Raw genomic sequence first — 24,863 nt, forward strand, 5'->3', positions numbered from 1 at the left:
ATTTATGTTTTATTTACCAAATGACTCTTTTGGATACTTTTTATTAAAAATGATTAATTGTAAAATTTTAATGTAATGTATGTGGAAAAAATTTCTATGGAAGATTAAATTAAAAAGAAACAAATTAGATGTTTGGATATAATGAATTTGTCAATTTTAAAATTTAATGATCGGATTGAGTTTCGTATCGGATGAATCTTGGATACAATTATTAGCAGTACTGACCAGTTCTGCCTACCATGTAGGTTCTATTTTTCCTTTTCATTGATTAACTTGCAAGTAGTTTTGTTTTAAAAAAATTCTTTATAATATTGTAAATTTTTTGTTGGCTGCATAGCTAACCGCGGTGTCTGTTTTTGAAAAAAAATTCAGGATACAAAAAAATTTTTTGAAAAATTATTTCATACATGATTATATAAAAGACGTTCTCTTGAAAAACCTTATGCAAAAAAATTATTTTGTAAAATGTCAGACACGAGGGTTTGCAGTCCAGCAGACAAAATTTATATCAAATTACTAAGGTGATCATGATTTTGTTTGATTTTTTGAGACAACATGATGGCTTGGTGTAAATTATGGAGGGCTAAAATATAAAAAAATATTTAAAATTAGTTTTTAGAAAATGAAATAGAAAATAAATAATACTAGCACATATACATTTTTTGATAATTCATAACACAATATGTTGAACTAAAAATTAAATCATATCTATGAAAGGATATTCTCATTTTTGAACAGCATATCAAACCGAGTTGTGAAAATAGAACTAATGAAAAAATATAATTAATCGAAAATTTGTAATGGTAGAGTAAAGATGTAGCAATATTTTTATTGGATCAGGAAGATTCAGTTATCGGCAGAAATTATTATACTTTCCGAACCAATAAAATGGGCTCTTAGTTTAAAAATTTCAAAGAATTTGATATTAATTATATTCTTAAATATTATTAAAATAAACTGTTTAAAGATATAGAAATAAGATTGACTCCTCGTTTATGTCGATTGACCGATAGGAATGTAAAATTAAAGTAGATTTTAGATATTAATAATTTTGATACATACCAGAGACCTGCAGGCCCGGCCCTAAGCCCGGGCAATTTTTTTAAAATATATCCGGGCCAGGCCGGGCCTAAGATTGTTAAACCCGGGCCGGGCCTTAATATTTTTTATGAAAATTTTTACATTAGGAGTTAATGGTTATAATATTATATTATAGTTATGATTAATATAATATTGGGTAATGGTTAACACACCTAACACCCACAGATCGATCTAATTATTAATTTCCTGCAAATTTATTCAAAGTATTAAATATATTTTTTTATAATTCATATCTAAATTTTTACAACATATTTTACCAAAATAATCAAATAAAGGAATATATTAAATAAGCCCCAATATTCAAGTATTAATAATATATTTTTTATAATTCATATCTAAATTTTTAGAATATTTACCAAAACAATCAAATAAAGGAATATCATGGCACAAAATACTAATGATATAATTAATAAAATTAAAAATAATATTTATTCTCTTAGAAATACAAATAATAATTTAAAATCTGAAATATGGGCTAAATTTAACATCATCATAGATGAAAATAAAAAAAAACATTGGCTACGTACAATGTAAGAATTTTTCAAGTATATTATCTTATAATTATAAACATGCTACATCACATCTAAAAAGACATAAATGTGATGGTAAATCCATGAAAATTAATAAATTTTTTTACACCTGAAAAACCAACCTATAAATGTAATATAAAATATTTAAAAATTATAAAATAAATTATATTAATATTGTGCAATTAGATTATATTTTCAAAATACTATTTATTATACATGCATTTTTTTAAATAGCGATTTATTTTTATTTTATAAATTAAATACAATATATTATATTCTCAAAATATTTTCCATTTTTATAAATTAAATATTAGTTTTATTTTTTTTAAATGCAATATAAAATATAGTATATGCTCAAAATATTATTACCATTTTTATGAATATTAGTTTTATTTTTATAGATGCAAAAAATATAGTATATGCTCAAAATATCCATTTTTTATAAATAACAGTTTTATAATTTTTATAAATTCAATATAATATTCTCAAAATATTAGCTTTTTTCATGTATTTTTTAAATAATAAGCGATAATACTCGCTGAAAAATATGGTAAAATACCTCATAGGTGAATTTTTGTATATACCAGGTAGAATATATTTCTAAAAATTCCGAGCCGGGCCTGAAATTTTTAAATCCGGGCCGGGTCGTAAAAAATTTTTTTTAAATTTATCCGGGCCGGGCCTTAAATCATTAAATCCGGGCCGGGCCTTAAATCATTAAATCCGGGCCGTAAAAAAATTTTTTAAAAAATATCCGGGCAGGGCCTAAAAAATTTAAAACCGGGCCTGGCCGTGCAAATAATTCCTCTGCAGGTCTCTGATACATACACTGAAGAACATTTTAATATGATAGGTGTAGCTTGTTATATATATGTATTTTTTTGCTAGTCATTCTTATCAAATGTAATATTGTTATTTCGTCGAGTGATTTTTATCAAAATTAGTATTATTCTTTTTTCAAGTCATCTTTATAAAAATTAATATTGTCATTTTAGTGAGTCAGCATTATAGTAAAAAAAATTTTTTTTTTGGATATTTATTTTTGGAGGAAATTTTTAATAAATATATATTTATTGCGCAAATTAACCCTTCACTACAAGGGTGGGGTAAATAATACCCCACGGCTTTTATAATCTTGGTAATAAAAAAACCTGAAGATATCTTGACCCAATTTTTATAGTAGTTTAATATTTTCTTATAAAGAATATATCTACCAATAAAATTTATATAGGTGAAGTAGATTTTGAGTCAGATGATGATTATTTGTATAACAGCAATCATAATTCTGAGACAGAGAATGACAATATAGATAGTGATGTGTGTGAAGAGTCCATTGAAAAAGATGACTCTATTTATCATGCCAAAATGGATGAAAATGAATTGAATGCCTTAGTTGGTTTGCTAATGATAGCTGTAGTTTATAAATCCAGTCATCAAAATATAAGAGATTTATGAAATAAAGATGGATTTGGTGTTGATATATTTAGATATACTATGAATATAAATAGATTCCAATTTCTATTGAAAGTGCTTAGATTTGATGATATGAATACAAGAAATACAAGGAAAGCACTTGATAAAGCCACACATAGGAGAGAAAATTTTGATATTTTTAATGATAATTGCAATAATACTTATTCTATTGGACAATATGTCACTATTGATGAAATGCTTCCTGCATTCAAAGGAAAATGTCTATCTAGGCAATATATGCCAAATAAACCATCAAAATATGGTCTGAAAATATATGCTTTAGTTGATTCTAGAACTTTTTATACATTAAAAACAGAATTATATACTGGCAATCAGCCAGAAGGGCCATATAAATTGTCAAACAAGCCATTTGATGTAGTTGAAAGACTAATTCAACCAATTTCAAAAAATTGGTTTACTAGCTATGAATTAGCTAATTATTTATTATCTTCACATTCCCTAACAATAGTAGGAACTATTAAAAAGAATAAAAAGCAGTTACCTGCATTATTTTTTAATAAAAAAAGAGATATATATTCAAGTTTATTTGGATTCAAAGAAAATACTACTATTGTTTCATATATACCAAAAAGGTATAAGAATGTAGTGTTGCTTTCAACACTACATTATGATAATAAAATTGATGTAACAACTGGTGAATTGTTAAAACCAGAAATTATAACTTTTTATAATTTAACCAAAGCAGGAGTTGATGTAGTGGATCAACTTTGCTCAATATATTCCATATCTAGGAGATCAAATAGATGGCCACTTACCATTTTTTATACTATGATTATTTCAATAATAAATGCACTAATAGTTTATAAAGCCAATAATTTGTTGACTATAAAAAGGTCTAAATTCATAAAATTATTAGCTATGAAACTGATAACTCCATCCAGTAGATACGAGAACCCTCGTATATGTAGACTATTACGTAACAACATAGGGGATGTTCTCAACATAATTGATGAAAAACATATTCCAATAAATAAAAAAGGAAGATGTTATGAGTGTCCAAGGGTAAAAGATAAAAAAACAACATTAATTTGCTTAAATTGTTCAAAATTAATTTGTAAAGATCATATGCATACAATTTGTCGCGAATGTTATCTCAAGATTTTACATGATATTTGCTGATTAATATTTTTTTTGATATATGATATTTTTTTTATAAAATTTATGTAATTATCATTATTCAACATTGATTTAATAAAATTTGCATTTTTTGAATTTTATTTAGTGATAATACCATAATTAAAGGAAGTACTCAAAAAGAAAATTTTATTTCAGTAACTTTAGGAAAATTTGTCTAACTTTTTTTTGGAAGTAAATATTAATCTAAGATTTTGTATTTATTATCTCCAATATTTTTTAAATATATACTCAAAATTTTAGATCTCAATTTTTAATATGTTCTGAGATATAGCTAATCAAAATTTGGGGTAAAATAGACCCCACCTTTGTAGTTAAGGGAGTTTTTTCCACCTTTGTAGTGAAGGGTTAAAAAGATATAAAGGCCTAGGAAAAAAAAGGTAAAATATTAAATTCTTATTTTTTGTTTTCGCGATTTATAAATTATTAAACGTATATTAGTTTATTTTGTTTAATTGTGAATTATATTTGGAGACTAATAAAACAAATTAAAGAAGAGTACGAATAGAAGAATTTATTTATTATTAAAATATTATCGTCAAAAAAAATCTAAAAAGTCAAAATATTAAATAAAACTAGCAATAAAAGGAAAGGTCAATAATAAGATTATAATATTATCAATTATATAACATGTAAAAAAATAAATATAATATTAGTAAATCATAATTATAAAAGCTGTTAATGTAAGTTGCAATGCATCAAAAGATCGAATTAATATGAAAACCTTAAAATAAAATTGCTAAACCTGTTGGTAGTGTTGTTAAACGGCTCATTTTGAGCCGATTTTTAAAACGGCTAACTCAATATTTTAGCCAGAAAAATATTGCCTAAGTCTCGAGATTTCAATAATATATGCCTAGACCTTTGTTCCTTCTATGAGCAAAATCTTGAGAATTGCGTAATATTTTTTTGGACGAAATATTGAGTTAGCCGTTTTTAAAAATCGGCTCAAAACGAGCCATTTAACAACACTACCTGTTGGCACAGCATAATAATTATGCTAGAAAGTATCCCTGGTGTCACCAGGAGTTCTAAAAATAATGTGACAATGTTTAAAAATTTTCAATAGAATGGGATCTAGTTTACAAGCTATTCATATTATTAAATTCATTCAGAGAGTCTGTATAATTTCTTTCCACTCATAAGGGATCAACAATTTATTTAGGTTTATTATTTTGCAGCGAAATAAAAAAATATACATATTAATGAATTTGATAGTTTATATATTATTTATCTAAAAAATATGCAAAAAAATGTCATAGGTATCCAATTACCGAGATAAAAAAAGTATTTTATTTAAATATTAGAAATTACGATATCAATAGACTTGCTAATTTGGCTAAAGTAATTAGAATACAGGCCACCAATAATGACAAAAGAAGCTCTTTGTACCCTACCAATCTCGATAAAATAATATTTATTCATGACAATTATAATTTAAGTAAATCTGATAAAATAAATTTCCAAGTCTATTGGGAATAAGGTTTAAAATTCGTTTATATCCTTGAAAATTTTTAAGTAAATTTGAAATTAATAATAAAGTAACACTTGTATCTAAATTTAATTATTAGAGAAGTATCATTAATATTCCCAAAGGTTGTTCCCTATTCTAGGAACAATGATATTCCTTCCATTTTAGCGATTTTAATAGAAACTCATCATTACTTAAAAAATTATCTAGAAGATTATAAGTGACCTAATTTTTAGCGATTTCGACCCTATTTATTCCACGGAGAACGAAAAATACATAAATTATATAGGGGGAAATTCCATATCAAATTGTTAAAGGTTCGGCCAAACCGTTTTAATTTTGATAAAATTTTGCACACTGGGAGAACATCATTTCATAAAATAATAATGTTGAATTTTTATTTACATTATAAATTAAGATTTGAAAGCTTCAGGTATTTCGTTTTCCAAATTTAATATTTTACTATTCACTTATATTATATCTATTTGTAAAAAATAAAAACATGGGAGAGCCATGAGGTTTTTTTATGATTCTGATATTTCCTACATGAAAATATATTAATGTTGAAGGATAAAAAGCAGTTTACACGCACCTTCTAATAATTAATTTTTAATAGTTTTCATTTCATTCTAATCGCATTTGATTTATTTCTTTTTAAATAAATTAGACAATACACCAGAAAAATTTATTACATTTCTTAGGGTTAAACAACCTAATACAAAAAGAAGAAAAATATCATCTTAGTTACCTTGAAATCAATTTTGGTATTTTTTTAACGCACAGATGTGAAAGTGCCAGCGATGGCATATGCGGCACAGTAAAATGATGTTGATAAGGAAAGCTTACAAAGACCTTTCAAACAATTGTACCTTTATAATTTTATTAATATGTGGAAGAGCATAGAAAAGTTATAAATTTTTCTTAAGGCTGCCAGAGTATAACAAAAATTTCACGAACTATTTCAAATCTAGTTGACTAAGCTTAGTAATAATATTTATTCTAATTCGCAGTGGTATAGTAAATCCATAAAAGGATGTTTGGGTTGAGGAACTGTTAATCGATTAAATTAAAGGATGTTAGTTGTAAAACGTTATTTTAGCTTAGCACACCTGGTTTCCGAGATACAGGGCCTTAAAGGTGTAAAAAAATTAAAATCCTTGCACCTGTAATTTTTAAATCGTTTATAAATTCAATTAAAATGATTATAACATTTTGACGCCCAACATGAAAAAAAAAAATTTAAATATGCAGGCAATTTGACATCATCAGGCAGTAATACATAAAAATACAAATATATGTTTATTATGAAAATCTCGAAAATAAATTCTATATTAGATAAAACATAAATCTAAAGTATAAAAACATTAAACTTGAATATTAATGCGAATTTAATATGATGAAAAAATAAATGAATATATAACATGCATTTATAACGTATGCATTAATAAGAATGAATAACAAAAAATTATATGAAAGATATTTATAATTGGAAATTTTATACATTAAGATGTCTAAGGGGTAGTGTTGTTAAACGGCTCATTTTGAGTCAATTTTTTAAGATGGCTAACTCAATATTTTCGCCAGAAAAATTTTGACTAAGACTCGAGATTTCGTTTATATATGTCTAGACCTTTGTTCCTTCTATGAGCAATATCTTCAGGCTTGCGTAGTTTTTACTGGATAAAATATTATGTTAGCCGTTTTTAAAAATCGGCTCAAAACGAGCTGTTTAACACTACTAAGGGGCATTTGGCTCCATAGTTTAATTGGTAAATTTAATCGAAACTCGAATATAGTGCCATCTATTTTATGATAAAAAATTTCAATTTTTGGTTAAAATGAACATTTCGAAAGTGCTGATTGAGTCGCCAAAGTTTTCACATCTTATATATAATTATAAAAGGTGCATAAATAAAAGGCAATCAACTCCCTTTATAGCTTATAAAGATGGGTAAAAAATTATAGGTAGACTTAAAAATTCCAAAAATTTTAAAAGGGGGTCAGCTGAATCGCAATCGATTTGACATGGAATTAGTGTTGATAAACGGCTCGTTTTGAGCCGATTTTAAAAAAGGGCTAACTCAATATTTTAGCCAGAAAAATATTGCCTAAGGCTCGAGATTTCGATAATATGTTTAAACTTTGTTCCTTCTATGAGCAGAATCTTCAGACTTACTTAACATTTTTCTGAATGAAATATTGAGTTCGCCGTTTTTAGTTTAACAAAACTACATGGAAGGGACATAATGATAAAGTTATAAAGTTTTGAAAATTGGCCATAATGTTAAAATTTTGAAAATTACGATTTCATCATATTGGTGACCTTTTATTTGTATATGATAGCTTAAATTTTTTTTTAAATATAGTCATAAGATAATAGCAGAAGCTCTCTTTTAGTAAAGTTAGGTAATGGTTATTTCGGCTTTTAATTTATAATAGTTTCAAATTTGATCTCCTATATTTTTAAGAAAAATCTCGAGGCAAAAGTGATAGTTTTCAGCTGAAAATTTAGCCGGGTAAAAATATGTAATTATAAATCACGAGTAATAATTATATTTTTCTGATTTAGCTTTTTTAACAATGAAAATGATGTCCTTATCAATGTTTGAGTGCTCGAGAGGGTCGACATAGATAAAATAGAATCTGAGGAATTCTTTTTATGCTATCCATTTTGGTTTATCGGCGAAAATATCTATCAGTTTAGTCAGAGTGGGTTCGTTATGTAAATGAATTCCTAAAGTGGGAGAGTGACTTTTCCACTACCATCGAGTACATTGTAAACAATATCTTACTGAGATAGTTTTGTGGCATCTCGCGCAATTATGAGGGTAATATTGTTGTTCAGATGTATTACTAAAGTAATTCTAGGTTCTTGTATGTTAAGTTAATATTCAAGAATTTTAGAGGGAATTTTTTCTAGAAATTTAACCAGTACAATCATGAAAGAATTATCTTTAGATTGGAATATAGTATTGAATGCCTATAATTATCGGGACATCCCACTCCTACTTTGTTGTTAGTCAAGGTGTGAAGGTTTTTGTTGCTTTGTCAAATCGATTGTCGTTTTTAAAGAAAAAGATCAGAGTTGATATGGACATCTGATTCCAAGCATAGTAATTGTAAGACAGGTTAGGGATCGTAAATTCTTCATTAAAAATGGGCAGTGCAACTTAAAGATCAACTGGTTGAAATTAAAATAAATTTTCCTAATCCTAAGTGATGAGTGAATTAGACATTGGATTTCCTTTTCATACCAAAATATAATATTTTAACAATAGTAAGCTCATCAAGAGCGATGGAATGCACCTAAAATTTATGGCAAAACTAAATTATCAAAGCGTCTAAATAATTTATTTTAATGAAAAGCCGACCCTAAGTATAATTTGTCATAATTTTTAATTTCACTTTTATAGTTACAAAAATAATTAAATAATTTTTTCAAAATTTAAATTTTATTTACAAGAAAAAGATGATTAATGACAGCGAAATAATATCATTTCATGATATATTCATGTTGGCAACTAAAAATTTTATTTTTTGGTTTGAAAAGAACATTTGGTGTGGCAAATGGTCTTTTAAGATGATGAAAATTTATTTTCATTTCATCTCTATTTATATCCACCTCTAGCATAAATCCTAACCACCGATCGTTTTTTCATGCAGTTTACTTAACGTCTTGGACATAAGCTAATATATATAAATAAAAAAAATAACATTTATTTTTTTTATTGAAATTATTAAAGTGGATAGTTTTGTTAAACATTGTATATCTTAATATATATAATCTCCATAATCAAAACATGATTTTTTTCGTATCTTCTTATTTATTTAAAATCTAAGGAGACTATACAGTGTAATGTTAATTTCGAACAACAAACCTCCCGTTAATAATAATTTTGAAAATTTTTCCCAAGCCAGGAGATAGGTAATCTCTAAAAACCATATCAAAAATGTTATATTACTGCAGATAAAACAAAATTAAGACATTTTCGATTATATTTTTCTTGAGCACTAATAATATTGATTAACTAACTCACATGATAATAAAAAGGCTGTTTAATATTTCTAATATACCCGGGCCGAGCCCAAAATGTTTTTAAAAAAAATACCTGGGCCGGGCCATATATTTTAAATCGCCATTATTAGCAATAAAATTTTAAATATATGTAATATATTTTTAAAAAAATCAAGAGGCGATAAAATTATTTTCAAAAAATTAAGGACGAGCCAGGATGAAATTATAAAACCCGGAGCATAATAGGCCAGAAATTATTTTAAAAAATCCGGGCTGGTTATCAAAAATTTGGCTATTTCTTTGTTACATTAAACTTCCTACGCTTACGATTTTTAAAAAAATCTAAGGGGGTGGCAGAAAATCTATCACTTCTTGCTCATTTGACATGGAACGACCCGAGATAAAATCAATATATATAATCACCGTAATCAAGAAATGAACGTTTTCGTATATCCTTAATGTTAATTTTTATTTTTCTCATCAACTTTTCTATCTTCTTAATGTTAATGTTTATTTTTCCTATCTTCTTAATGTTAAATAAATCGATGGAGACTATATCTCTCTAATGTTAAATTTTAAGAAAATTTTTTGTATATAACTGGATTCGAACCCATGATTTAACGTTTTAAAGGTAAGCGTTATTCCCGCTCAACCACCTTCTATATTAAATTTTGTAATATAATCTTTCTTATATACTTTATTATTTTTCTATTATTTTATATTTTTATTGGCTTAAATCTTTATTTTTATTGGTTTATTAAGGTCTTCATTGGTTTAAATTTATTTTCTTTCTATTTTATTGGTTTAAATTTATTTTCTTTGTTTTATTAATTAATAATCAACCATTTTTAATTAACGATGTTTTTTTAATTAACGATTTTTAAGAAGATCACAACCTTTTTTATATTTTTAAGAAGATAGTCAAGTATAATTATTTTATTAATAAAATTTAATATTATATATATACATTATCATGGAAAATATAAATATTTATACAAACCAAAAATTTGTTCAAATTCTTTAGTACCAAGTGAAATCCAACTACATTTTATATTAAAACTTCTTCAAGTTCCTAAATCAGTGTCAACCCTTCAATTATGTAGGTTTATATTACCTGTTTTATAATTCAGTGTCAACCCTTCGATCATGTAGGTTTATATTACCTGTTTTATACCATGGAACACTTAATGTAGGGTTAAGCAAATGTACCTCTCAAAAAACCTAAAATTATGATTGTACCTACAAAATATGCTCAAATAATTAACGTAAGTATTTATTAAAATATCAATTAACCATTTTTAAATTTTAAAAATGCTTAAAGTATAATTATTTTATTATTACATGTAGGTTTATATTACCTGTTTTATACCATGGAAAACTTAATGTAGGGTTAAGCAAATGTACCTCTCAATAAGTCAAAGATATAACCTTTTTTTAATTTTTAAGAATATGTTTTAAGTTAAAGAAATAACCTTTTTTAAATATTTAAGAAGATAAAATTATTTCTTATCATGTCAAGTATAATTAATTTATTAATAAAATTTAACTTAAAAATATGGTCATGAGATATTGTGAGATGAACATAAATAAATATAAATTAGGTTTTAGGTTAAAGAAATACAAGATTTTTAAGATTTGTAAAAAATAATTGACACTTTAAAGATTAAGAACAAAAAGTAAATAAATACAAGATTACAGACATATATAAATGAGGATAGACAGATGCCAAATTATGCAAAAATATGAAATAATGAGGAGCTAGGAATGAATGAATCATTTCAAATTTTTTAAAATGACAATATTTACCCTGTTCATATAAAAATATGAGAAGAACATAAATAAATATAAATTAGTTAAAGAAATAACCTTTTTTAAATTTTTAAGAAGATAAATATTTCTTACCCTGTCAAGTATAATTATTTTATTAATAAAATTTAACTTTATTTAGCAATTATCATAGAAACTATTGAAAATCATTTTTAATTAAATTTTTAGGAAGATCACAACCTTTTTTAAATCTTTAAGAATAATTCACAGAAGATTCTCATTTATTTTATAAAAAAAAGGTATTAAAAAATTTCATATTCCCGCCATACTTGACGGGTTCTCAACTAGTATAGATATAAAAATTAATTATATAATTCAGTAATATATAAAGTAATCACAAAAAAGAACGTTAAATATTTTTCAGAGGTGAAAATTAAGTTATAATATGCGCAATCAAATAAACTAAGTTTGAAATGCTCTTCAAAATTTAAAGATTTTTTGATATAGCTCATGCAAGTCAAATTTTAACGCATCAGGTCAATTCAGCGAAACTTTTATCGCGAAGGAATTAGCGGAAGTAATATGGCGAAACCAATTCGGCGAATTATAGAAGACAAACCGCCAATACTTCAAAGAGAAATTTTTGTCGCGAAAAGTCATTATCGCGGGCGCATTGCCGCGAAAAAAAAAATATATATTGCGATGGCATTATTTAAAAGAAAACAACCAGGGGTTGGAACCGAACCGCAAAACCGGAATGAACCGTTATGATTTTCTGAACCGTAACCTTAACCGAACCGTTATGAAGAAAATAATTAAAGAGTGAACCGAACCGTAATAAATATTTTAAACCGGTTCAAAACGGTTTTAAAAATAATTAATTTAAATTATTAACCTAAAATTAAAATTTTAATTTTCCTTGGGGGCATTTTTTAAATTGGTGATTTCTTTTCAAATTAAATATTTCTATATTATCAACATTATATATCAAATTAAATATTTTTATATTATCAACATTATATATCAAATAATACCATGTTTGTTGTTTTCTCTTTAAATACTTAATTTATAAGAAATTAGACAATTTATCTGTTAATTAGATAAGATATCTTAAAATCAGACATAATTATTCTTGGTTAAATTAACAAATTAATATATAAGATATTAATAAGCTTTTAGAATAATACCTGCTAATAATTAGGAAAAAATTATATAATTCTATTATTAATAAATAACATCTAATAGAAATCAAGTACGTTTTACATTTATTTTTATAAGTAAGATTTTTATTATTTAAAAATACAGATTTAGAAAAATATTCATTACATGAAAAGGTTGCAGAAATCAAAGGCAGAAATCAAATGTTATAAACGTATATTACGTCAATTTATTGATATTTAAATTTAAAAAATATAATCATCCCATAATTCAAAATAGTTTCCTATATATATTGACAATTTAATTTAATGTAGTTTATAATAAATTGATCTTTTTTTTAAAGTTAAAATAAAAAATTGAACATTAGTTTATTAAGTAAATTGATTTATAAAATATAAAATTTAATATTAGTTTATAAACAAATTGATTTTTAAAATATAAAAGTTGTTTTTAACAAAAAGAAAGAAACAATTCTTATTACATTTGAAATATATTAAGTTACGCCATAAATAGCTTAAGGATGTAAAAAAAACAATTTTTTAAAGTTAAGATAAAATACATGAGTGTCACTGTTTAACATTTCACACTTTTTTTTTATTTACCCTCTGTCTATAATTTTGTCGTTTGTCATTCTTGCTTGTTAACCCCTTCGTTGATCTTTTTTTTGTACGTTTTATCTATTTAGTTCCACACACAAAAAAACTAATTTTGTTTTAATATAAGGAAGAGAAAAAAAAATTTATTATCAAATTTAATTCATTATAAAATTTTCAAATTTTCTAGGCAAAACACTATTTCTAACTGGTCTTTGAACGTTGCGATTCTGATCATTCACTTGTACATTTTGGTTTCTTGATTCATCACCTCCCCTTCTAAAATTCAATGTATAAGGTGATGCATTATTATTAACATTCGCTTTAAAAACTGTTGCACCGTTCTACATTAGTTGATCTTTTTTTATTTGGTCCAAGTGTCTTTTTATAATTTTGTTCCCAGTATCTATATCATACAACAAATTTCCGTTTTTGCGCATTATTGTACCTTTTTCCCAATTATTATCTTTAAAAGTTTTATACCATATGCTGTCTCCTATTTCTATATCCCTATCTATTGATATCTTGCGATTTAGTATATGATCTCTTTCATCCCTCGGTTTTATCAACTCCCATTTTGTCCTAATCATTCTGGAGAACATTACTTCGCTTGGTATTTTGTTGGTCGTTGCGTTGGGTGTATTACGATAATTAAAAAGAAACTTTTCTAGAGCTATGTCTACGTCTATTTTATTATTATTTTCCATATTCCTTTTCATATTCATTGATCTAATCATACGCTCACATTGGCCATTGGACTGTTGGTGGTGAGGTGCGGTGAGTAAGTGTTCGATTTCGTGATCTTCGCAAAATTTCTTAAATAATTTACTGGTAAAGTTAGTTCCATTATCACTGACTATTCTATTAGGTATACTAAATAAACTTATTATTTTCATCAATTCTTTAATTGTTGATTCCGTAGTTGTGTTTCTCATTCTCCTAATAATAGGAAATTTGCTGAAGGCGTCAACACATACCATAAAATTATTATCTTTGAACTCTGCAAAGTCTATGTGTACGCGCTCGAATACTTTCGTTGCTGTTTCCCATGGGTTTTCAATATTATGAGGATTGTCTGCGTATTTATTGCAAGCATCGCAATTCTTTACCTCCTGATCTATTTCTGCATTTAAACCAGGCCACCACAGATACTCTCTCGCTAATGATTTTGTTTTTCCAGCACCGAGATGCCCATTATGCAACTCTTGCAAAATCTCTTTTCTCATACCTTTCGGTATTATGATCCTATTCTCTTTAAAAAGGCAACCTTTGATTAAACTCAATTCCAATACCATATTTTTATACGTTTTGTTCTTTATCTGCTCATGATTCCTTATATCGTTGATTACTTCCATTAGTTCTTGATCAATATTAGTTTCTTTAACTATTCTTTTAAAATTTATTGGTGTGTCCCAAAAATTGTCATCATCTATTGTACCATCTCTTCTGTATTCATTAGTGGTAATCTGGATAAACATGGTACAATATTTCGTTTCCCAGGTCTATGAACTATCGTAAAGTCATGCGCTCCCATAGCCAAGTTCCATTTTTTGGAGTCGCATTGATATGGAAGAATTGTCCTTGAGTCCCTTCGTAAATATATACACGAGTGGCTTGTGGTCGGTAATTATTACAAATCTTGTGCCTATTAAATACTCCTGGAATTTTTTAACCGCGTAAATTACCGACATTTCGATATTGGTATAATTTAACTCTGATTTCAATAGTGCTCTTGACGCGAAAGCGATGGGTTTTTCTTTGCCATCACCCTCAATATGAAATAAGACTGCGCCTAAACCTTTCTTTGAAGCATCAGTTGCAATGCCCACTGGTAGATCCGGGTTATAAAAATTTAACGTAGGCCGAGTGCTTATGAGTTTTTTTAGGTAATCAAAGCTTTCTTGATGTGTACTATCCCATGATCACTTGTCTTTATTTACTATTTTGTATAAGGGATCGGCGATGTCAGCAAAATTGCACAGAAATTTTCGATAATAGCTCGCCATCCCCAAAAAAGTTGCCAACTCTTCTTTTGTCTTAGGTTCCGGCATATTAGAAATAGCCTTTATTTTATCTGCGTTCGGATGGATTCCATTGTCTTGTCGTCTATATCGTGACCTAGAAACCGTAGTTTTTTCTTCAAAAATATACTCTTTGTGAAGTTTGGTGTAAGCCCATACTTTGATATTTTGTCAAATACCATTTTTATGTTGTTCACGTGAGCTTCATCATCCTCCCCAGTAATCAATATAAAACACGACGTCTTTCATGTTCCCGAAAATATTATCCATAGTTTGTTGGAATATTGCTGACGAAGTTTTTAATCCAAACGAAAGTCTTGTAAACCTGAAATAGCCTTTATGAGTTGAAATAGTGAGAAAATCTCTTGATTCTTTGTGTATTGGAACTTGAAGAAATGCATTTTTAAAGTCGATCTTTGTAATTTCTTGCCTTTCGATAACTTTGCCATAAGATCATTGATGCGTGGAATTGGGTACTTGAAATCCTCTAACGCAGGATTAATAGTATTCTTGAAGTCAACACATAGCCGAATTGAACCATCGCTCTTGACAACAGGAGTGAGAGGACTGGCCCATCTTACCTCTTCAACAGGTTGGATTATTTTGTCGCTTATCCACTTCTGTAGTTCTTTTGTAACCAAGTCAATTCTTGAATAAGGTACACGCCTGGGAGGTATGATTTTCGGTGTAGCACCTTGTTTTAGATGTAGTTTGACATAATTGCGTAGTATTGGTTTCTTGCTAAGTTTTGACTCGCATTGTTTGATCAGTTCTTGAATAGTATTGTCATAATCTTCTTCGACTAAGTTTACAAATCTATCTAGTATATTTCTAAAGACTGCTATCCAGGTCCTTCCTAACAGTGCAATCTTATCACTCTGGACTACATAAGCAGTTAAGATTTGACTTTTGTCTTCGAATTTTGCTTTGACTTTGGTAGTTCCTAAAACATTTATTGTGTTTCCATCATAACCAGTTAATTTAATATCTTATTTATTTAAGATTTTTACTCCAATCTTTTTCGCGATATGAATCGGTAGAATACTATACCTTGACCCGGTGTCGATCTGCATCAAAATAGGCATGTCGTTCAAATATACAGTGACCTTATAAGCATCGTTAGCTGTGTAATTATTATCGGTATCCATATTGTTTATGTCTAAATTGTATAAATTATATTCTTTTCTTTCTAGTTTGTCATTATCATGACAGAGGGCAAATAAAAAATAAAGTGTGAAATGTTAAACAGTGACACTCGTGTATTTTATCTTAACTTTAAAAAATTGTTATGTTAAACAGTGACACTCATGTATTTTATCTTAACTTTAAAAAATTGTTTTTCTTTTACATCCTTAAGCTATTTATGGCGTAACTTAATATATTTCAAATGTAATAAGAATTGTTTCTTTCTTTTTGTTAAAAACAACTTTTATATTTTAAAAATCAATTTGTTTATAAACTAATATTAAATTTTATAAATCAATTTACTTAATAAACTAATGTTCAATTTTTTATTTTAACTTTAAAAAAAAGATCAATTTATTATAAACTACATTAAATTAAATTGTCAATATATATAGGAAACTATTTTGAATTATGTGATCATTATATTTTTTAAATTTAAATATCAATAAATTGACGTAATATACGTTTATAACATTTGATTTCTGCCTTTGATTTCTACAACCTTTTCATGGTTCGGGAAAAGTCAAATCCTGTGCGTTCCTATTTTAAATTAGATATCATAAAAAATCAATCTATTTGCAAAATAGAAGATTGTGGTAAGGTCATAACTGGGGACCATGCTGCAAATCTTGAACGACATATAGAAAGATTCCACAATAGGGAATTCAAATTATTAAGAAAAAAGAAAGAAAATTTGACTATTAAAAAAATTCAAATAACGAAAACTGCAAACCAGTATAATACAATCCAAGATGCTTTTAAGTCCAACACTACTACAATACAAATCAATATAAATAGAGAAACTTTAATCCGCTCCTGCACTTAGCTAATAACAGTTCGGTAGGCCAATAAAATCAATTGACGACAAAGCATTTCGAAATATTATAGATCCAATAATTATAGGATTGGGTGGAAATTTAACTATCAATTCTGAAAATATACGCAATAATATTAAAAAAATGGCGTTAGATTTTTCGGAAAATATAAAAAAGGAAGTATATCAAAAACTTATTTCGTTAAAATTAGATATAGCAGCTAGATATGATAGGTCCATATTGGGGATCAATATTCAATTTATAAATAACGGAAAAATAAAATTAAGGACTCTATGCATGAAAGTTATTAAAGAACGACACACATCAGAATATCTTAAAAAAATTATTCTAGATGTTCTAAAAGAATATGAAATAAAAATTAAACAGATTTACACAATAACCACCGATAATGCAGCAAATATGATTAAGTTAATTAAGCTATTAATACTACACGATGAAGAAGATGATGACCTTAACGATTATTTAAATGATGATTTAAATAATAATGATATAGATAATGATGATTTAAATAATAATGAAATAATTCATGATGAAAATAAAGAACCTTTTAATATTGAAAATATTAATCTTGCAACAAATGCCAGATCCATATTAATAGGTAATAGATGTGCTTCACATACATTTCAATTAGCAATTAATGATTGCATTAAAAATTCAAATGAAATTGTCATTATAAATAAAGCAAGAAACATCTGCAAAAAAATAAGAAATCACACAACAATGGCTATTCTCTCAAAAATTAAATTTGAAAAATCCACTAATAGATTGTTGCACAAGATGGAACTCTATCTATTTAATGTTGGAGAGATTACTAGAGTTAAAAAGCTTTTGACAAGAAATATCGCTCCAAAGCGATCGCGAAAAATGTTTATCAGAGAATGAATGGAAAATAATTAGTGACATATTAAAAGCTTTATATCCAGTTTATGTTTTGACAAAATATTTACAAAGTGAACAATTGACAATGGGCGATTTTTATGCTGCGTGGATCAAATGTCTCATGCAAACGAGTAAAGTAGACAATCCATTTGCCAGACTTTTAGTTTCTACGATGAAAGCACGAGAAATAAATTTCAAAAATGAAGTTTTTTGCTCTGCTATTTATCTCGACCCTAGATATAATGTATTTTTAACTTTTGAAGAAAGAGAGATCGCCAGAAAACATCTTTGTAAAACTTGGAACTTGATACAAAATCTAAATAATCAGAATATTGAAATTCTAAATACTATGCCTACGTGTTCGTATTCAAAGGATAATTTTGATGATGATTTTGAAGATTTATTAAAGTCGTATGAAAGTCTTAATAAGAATAATTCTCAGGGCATCGAAAATTATAATAAATGTATAGAAATAGAATATATAATTCGGTCATTTGATAATATAGAGAGATTAGAAAGATACTTTTGAATTATTGGGAAAATGTAAAGAATAGTATGCCAGAACTTTATAAGTTAGCTATAACTGTGCTAGCAGTTCCATCTAGGCAGGTCTCCGTAGAAAGAGCATTTTCAAGCCTTAAGTTTATAATCTCTGCGCAGAGAACTAAATTAAATCCTGAAATATTAGAAAAATATTTTAGTTATCCGTTCGAATTCTCTTTTTAAACCTAAATAGTATAGTATACATATTATTTTATTCATTATTGTATTTACGCATGTTTGTTTTTATCTTATTTATTTATGAAATAAAAAAAAACTAATTTGTCTAATTTACATTTCCTAAATTTAATAAAAATATCTATTAGATTATCATGGATAAATTAAATAAGAAATTATAAACTAAAAAGATTTTTCTCTAAAATTAATATATACATGGTTAATGATTAATTTTTTTTAAAATTAAATTTATAAAAACCGGAACAAACCGAAAAGAACCGTTATAAATTATAAACCGAACCGAACCAATATGATTTTTTTTAAAAAAACCGAAATTGAACAAAACCTTTATAAAATTTTAAACTAAAAACCGGAACGAACCGAACCGTTATACTAAACGGTTAAAAACCCTGAAAACAACATATATTAATTTACAGAAAAAAGGTCCTTCAATCATAAACACGCGTCATAACACCCCCCCCCCTTCTCTTCCATGCTAAGGTACATATTTTAATAAGCTTTAAAAAATTTGATCTTCTTCATGATTTGTAATGATGAAGATGATTAACAAAACAGTCGAAGGATATTTATTTGAGATTCATGAGAAATTATGTTATAATTTTTATCTCCCTCCTCCCCAGATTTACCCTAAAAACAGAGATGAGAAACAATGTAAACACATCCTTTTATTAGCTTTCATCTGATACCCATGTGGAAATATATGTTATAAATATTTTATCCTTCCTGCCAGGCTCAGACTTGAAAGAAAGGACTATAACAATGATTAAATATATTTTTTAATTAGTTTTCCTTTAATACTTTTGTGGAGATTTATTTCAAAGTGGGTTTTTACATCGACCCGCTATCCCATATCAATGAGCTGTTATTAAACTTTGACCCGAGGGTCTAAAGGCTTCTATTTTACTTTTGTCTAGATATTTTTTGGAAAATGTTCACTCCAACTCCTTCATGACATAAAGCAGAAGATATCGAGTAATAATTAATTTTAAAACTCAAAAAATCATGATTATGCACTTAAATATAATTCAATTGTAAGAAAATTAAAATTTCTACTTGGCAAAATCATCTTTTGATAATTCAGTAAGAATTGTAGTTTTAATTCTGAGTAATTAAGGGAAAAAAAATAATATATGTTGAAGAATTAAACTACATGTATTTAAGCATTACATATTGGCTTAAACTAATAAATGCTTGATAAAATTTGGTAAACTTTCAAGTAACCTCAAAAGATCAAATAATATCTATAAGAAAATATATTGAAATTGAGATAATCTCTATTTCACTTATATGTAATTTATTTTCGAATTGCCACAAATACTTTCAAAAATATTGAATAGAATAATATAGAATATCTTCTATAGATATAAATTTGCAATTTATAATACCCAATGAGTAATGTTATATTTTTTTAATTAGCTTATAACTCTATTTTTGGTTAGTGACTTATTCATCAGACAATAAATATTAACCCAACCCAGATATCAATTACACCAGTAAAGATCAAGGTTTAACACTAATGAATTCAATGATTAATATATTAATAAAGCCTGAGTTCCCTGTTGCACTTCTTAATAAGATCATAAAAATATATGTTTCAAAATAAAATAGTAACTAATAGTAATTATCGAGATATTGACCTAGCCATAATATCTTGGCGATATATGTTTAGCGAAATAGCTTACGCTATATTGTTTTCGCTATTTAGATTTCTGGCTAATGACTTCGCTATAAAAAATTCTTTATGTTGTCTTTGCAGAATAGTATTCGCTAATAAGGATTCGTGATAAGTTTCGCTAAATTGACATTGAACAAAACTTTACCTCAATTCCTCTTTTTTTGTAAAAAATCTTTTATGATATCAAAAATTCTTTAAAAATAATTTTGCTCAAAATTTTATGATAAAAAATCTTAAAATAAATATTTGAAGATTGTTTTTCAAACTCTAGAAGAAAAAAATAAAAAATAAGGTTATTATTTATTTTTACATTAAAAATATGTTCAGAAATCGTGTTATTGGCTTATGAGAAAATAGATAATATAAACCTGTTTGTAAATTAATTTTGACAGTGGGTGATGTTGATCCATCGTCAATAGGCGGATTGTTGAATTGATTTTGTTTGGCCAGATGTTTGGAAGAGTTGTTAGTACTTTCAGTTTCATTGTTCAACTTTTGAATGAAAGCTCTGTTATAGTTAGGATTATGTGTTAAGGTTGTGTTATCTAATTTTCCTAAAATAAAATAGATAAATTATAAAGTTATAATTTTCATATCCATATAAAAATAATTAGTGTATGCATATTGTGAAAATATATTTAATTTACCAATATCTTATTATCGCCAGGATTAAGAAGTAAAACTCAAAATTCGTGGTTTGAGGTGATCAAATAGCATAAATGAAATTATATTAACTTCAATTTAGTTTCTTATCAAAAATTTCAATATATTCTAGTGTACAAAATTGTTATTCAGCTCATATCAAGGCTCAGCCTAAAAATGAATGGCCTGAGAAAAAATATTTTTGGATAGTGCAAAAAAAAAGTTTTTTTTAATTATAATGTTTAATTTTAGTGAAAGTCAAAGAATGGATTGGAGATAAATTAAAATACTAAACATGGCTGAACCCCAATATCAAAAGACCTGCGCAAAGTTATGACGTGGATGACACAATATCCAAACATTGAGGCGGAACATTATATTTGTGATAAAATCGAAAAAATAAATTCTGATAGTGAATATGTAAATAACAGCATCAACATCAATAGATAAAATCAATATAACTTTAAATGAAATAGGAATATCTCCTATTAAGAAAAAAAACTATCCGAAAAAAATTATCCAAAAAAAAGGCAGCAAAATTAACAAAAGCGATTACAGATATAATAATTAACAATCCAGATTCGGATACGAAAGATAATAATGATATACTCAATAACATGAAATTACAATATCCCAATTTATCTAAAAATAAAAAATATCAATTGCTGACATTCTGCCTCCTAATTGGAGCGCAAATAAAATAAAAACGACATTCAACGCTACATATCATATGGCATATAATTCCAAAATCATTTTAGAAGAAAAGGGAGTCTTTCAATTCCAAATCGAAAGCCTGCAAAATATCTCAATCAAAAAACAGTTGATATTGTTTAAAAAAATTTTTTGCATTGATAGTTAGTGGATATTACCAAAAGATTGCATATCTATCATTGAAAAGGGGGAACGAGTGAACGCTCAAAAAAGGTTAGTTCTTATTGGATTTTCGAAATTTGCTAGCTTAAGACCAAAAAATTGTATATTAGCAGGGGCTAGCGGAACACATAGTGTATGCGTTTGTAGCATACATCAGAATATTAAACTTATGATTTTAAGCTGTGAATTAGCAACATTGACTAAAAATGTTGAGAATACATTAACAACTTATAGAGATGTTATAGGCAGAATGATTTGCAATCCCCCGTTACCCACCTGTTATTCTGGTGACTGCAACGAATGTCAATATATCCACGTGAATATATTTGATTGAGGATCTGATAATCGATGAGATTAGAGGATATGTAACATGTGCATATGAAAACGATTGGTGGTTAGGATTTGTACAAGAAGTGAATGTAATTAGAGATGAAGTAAAAAATAATTTCTTCACCCTAAAGGACCAGCAAATTCTATGTTTATCCAGCTGCACAAAATATCCTTTTCATACCAAAAAATAATATTTTAACAATAGTTAGCCAATCAACGGCTACTGGGCGTACATATAATTTATCGCAAAACGAAATTTTCATGGCGTTAAAAAAACTAAATTTAATGAAAAACCGAAAATAGGTAATATCTTTCATGAATTTTAATTTATCCTATATATCTTAAGTATTTATAAAATAATTTTTCGAAAATTAAAATTTTTCAAAAAAAAATGATTATAACCGCAGCTAAATAATCTCATTTCATGATATTAATGCTGGAAAATCTTATTATTTATGTTTGAAAAAAAGTTTTAAAAAATAATAATTATAACAAAACACGTTATTTTATAAAGGAGCGCCATCTATTTTTGAAAAAAATATTTATTTTTTGATTTTTTAAATTAAATTTTTTTTATGAATAGATATAGGGTAGAGAATAAGAAAATATTAAATTCAGAAAAATTTGGAAAGCGAAACACCTGGAATTTTTATGTTTAAAATTTATAACGTAAATAAAAACCGTAACAATGTTATTTCAAAAAAATCCTTAATATTTAATAAAAGGCTTTTAATAGAGTTATAAAATGACATATAACTTATATTTTTAAAATCATTATTTTTTAACTTATCCAATATTTTTCGAAAAAAGTCATTTTTGGCACTTTTGACCATTGATATCTCTGGAACTATGAGTACTAGGAAGCTAAAATTTTGGATTCGATGTTTTCAAATGATATACTCTCAGCATGCAAAATTTTATCGAAATTAAAAAGGTCGGGCCGAAAAGTTATAGATTTGGTATGGAATTACCCGCAATCAATAGGCAGACGTGTATGGGAGAGACACACTCCACTGTTAATTTATATCAAAAATCAGCTGACATGATAAAATGCAATAATAGCTTCTTTTTTAAATAAAGCCAATTTTCCCTGTATTTTAGAACCTACATCCTTTTTAGATAAAAAGCCTTGACGGCAAAAACATCGTACCTTTTTTCATGGGGAGCCTTTAATCTTGGATTTCACATGCATTGATCCCATGGCTCCATCTAATAATTCCCATGATCCCCTAACAGAGCCAAATCTCTAAAAAATATAAAATACTCACACATAATGTGTGTTAACCACTTTATTCCCATAGCAGCTACATCAACCTGTCTTTTGGACAAGATCTATTCATAATATCCAAATCAATAAAAAAAATCATACCTTGCTCCATTTTACAAACTCAAGCAGAAAATCGCCGTATCTATAATTAGATCTAATTATCAAATATTTAAAACATCATGGCCCGACCTCGCTATTTGATATTTTCTTTTTTTTTAAATGTTTTTTTTCTTTTTACAAAAATATACATTTGTATCAATCTTTTTTTTAACTTAAACTGATATATGACATATTTTATTATACTCTATATTATAATTTTTTAAATAATAATATTTTATCATATTTGTATATGAAATTTAATAAAAAATTGATTTTTTTTTAAAAAAAAGTAAAAATAGATTTATAAATTAACGTATAAAAAAATATTATTTAGAAATCCATTAAAATATTATGTGGAAAAAAAATTTAATTATCACTTTCCATATTCATTTTATATAAAGGTTTGGGATTGAATGATTGGGATAATAAAATTTTCCAATATATATCTTTAATGACTTAGGTTAATTTTATGAAATATGGAAGCAAATTAAAAATGGTTAATTTTTTAATTAAATTAATTAATAAAACAAAGAAAATAAATTTAAGCCAATAAAGCATAATAAGTCAATAAAAAAAAGACTAATAAGCCAATAAAAATATAAAGTAATAGCAAAGTAATAACATATATAAGAAAGATTATATTACAAAATTTAATATAGAAGATGGCTAAGTGGAAGAACATTTGCCTTTAAATCGTTAAGTCATCGGTTCGAATCCCGTGATGTACAAAAAAATTTCTTAAAATTTAACATTACATCGATTATTTAACATTAAGATGATAGGAAAGTTGTTAGGAAAAATAAAAATTAACATTTTATATCTAAGAAAAAAAGCTATATTCTATTTTTAGGTTGGTTACCCTCATTATATCTATTATAATAATCTTCAAAAACCTTCAATCAAATTTAGCCAATAGTGTTCTTTTAAAATATATTTGTCCAATAATAATCGGTCCAATAAAAATCACCTTACAAACTAAACATTCATTCAGTCAGTTCTATTTATAAATCATATGGAAACTCTGAAAATATTATTATGATACTCAAATATATACC

General features: G+C 26.4%; 1 protein-coding gene across 5 annotated transcripts in view; it reads right to left on the reverse strand.

Annotated features, from left to right (window-relative positions):
• LOC135923391 (uncharacterized) overlaps positions 1 to 24,863 on the reverse strand; it is an 89,896-nt gene that overhangs the window by 56,618 nt on the left and 8,415 nt on the right. For 3 of the 5 annotated variants that reach the window (XR_010571209.1, XM_065458125.1, XM_065458109.1), the window contains exons 6-7: positions 20,966 to 21,151; positions 518 to 583 (exon numbers count right to left, since the gene is read on the reverse strand). Coding sequence is in view for 4 of the 5 variants with exons in the window: in XM_065458125.1 (XP_065314197.1) it covers positions 518 to 583; positions 20,966 to 21,151 (252 nt within the window). In the remaining variant the exon portion in view is untranslated. The remainder of the gene's footprint in view (positions 1 to 517; positions 584 to 20,965; positions 21,152 to 24,863) is intronic. The other 2 variants (XM_065458136.1, XM_065458117.1) reach the window with 2 other exon arrangements.

The sequence above is a fragment of the Gordionus sp. m RMFG-2023 genome, chromosome 1, assembly GCF_954871325.1.
Source record: "Gordionus sp. m RMFG-2023 chromosome 1, tfGorSpeb1-WG-v2, whole genome shotgun sequence".
Taxonomy (NCBI): Eukaryota; Metazoa; Nematomorpha; class Gordioida; order Chordodea; family Parachordodidae; genus Gordionus; species Gordionus sp. m RMFG-2023.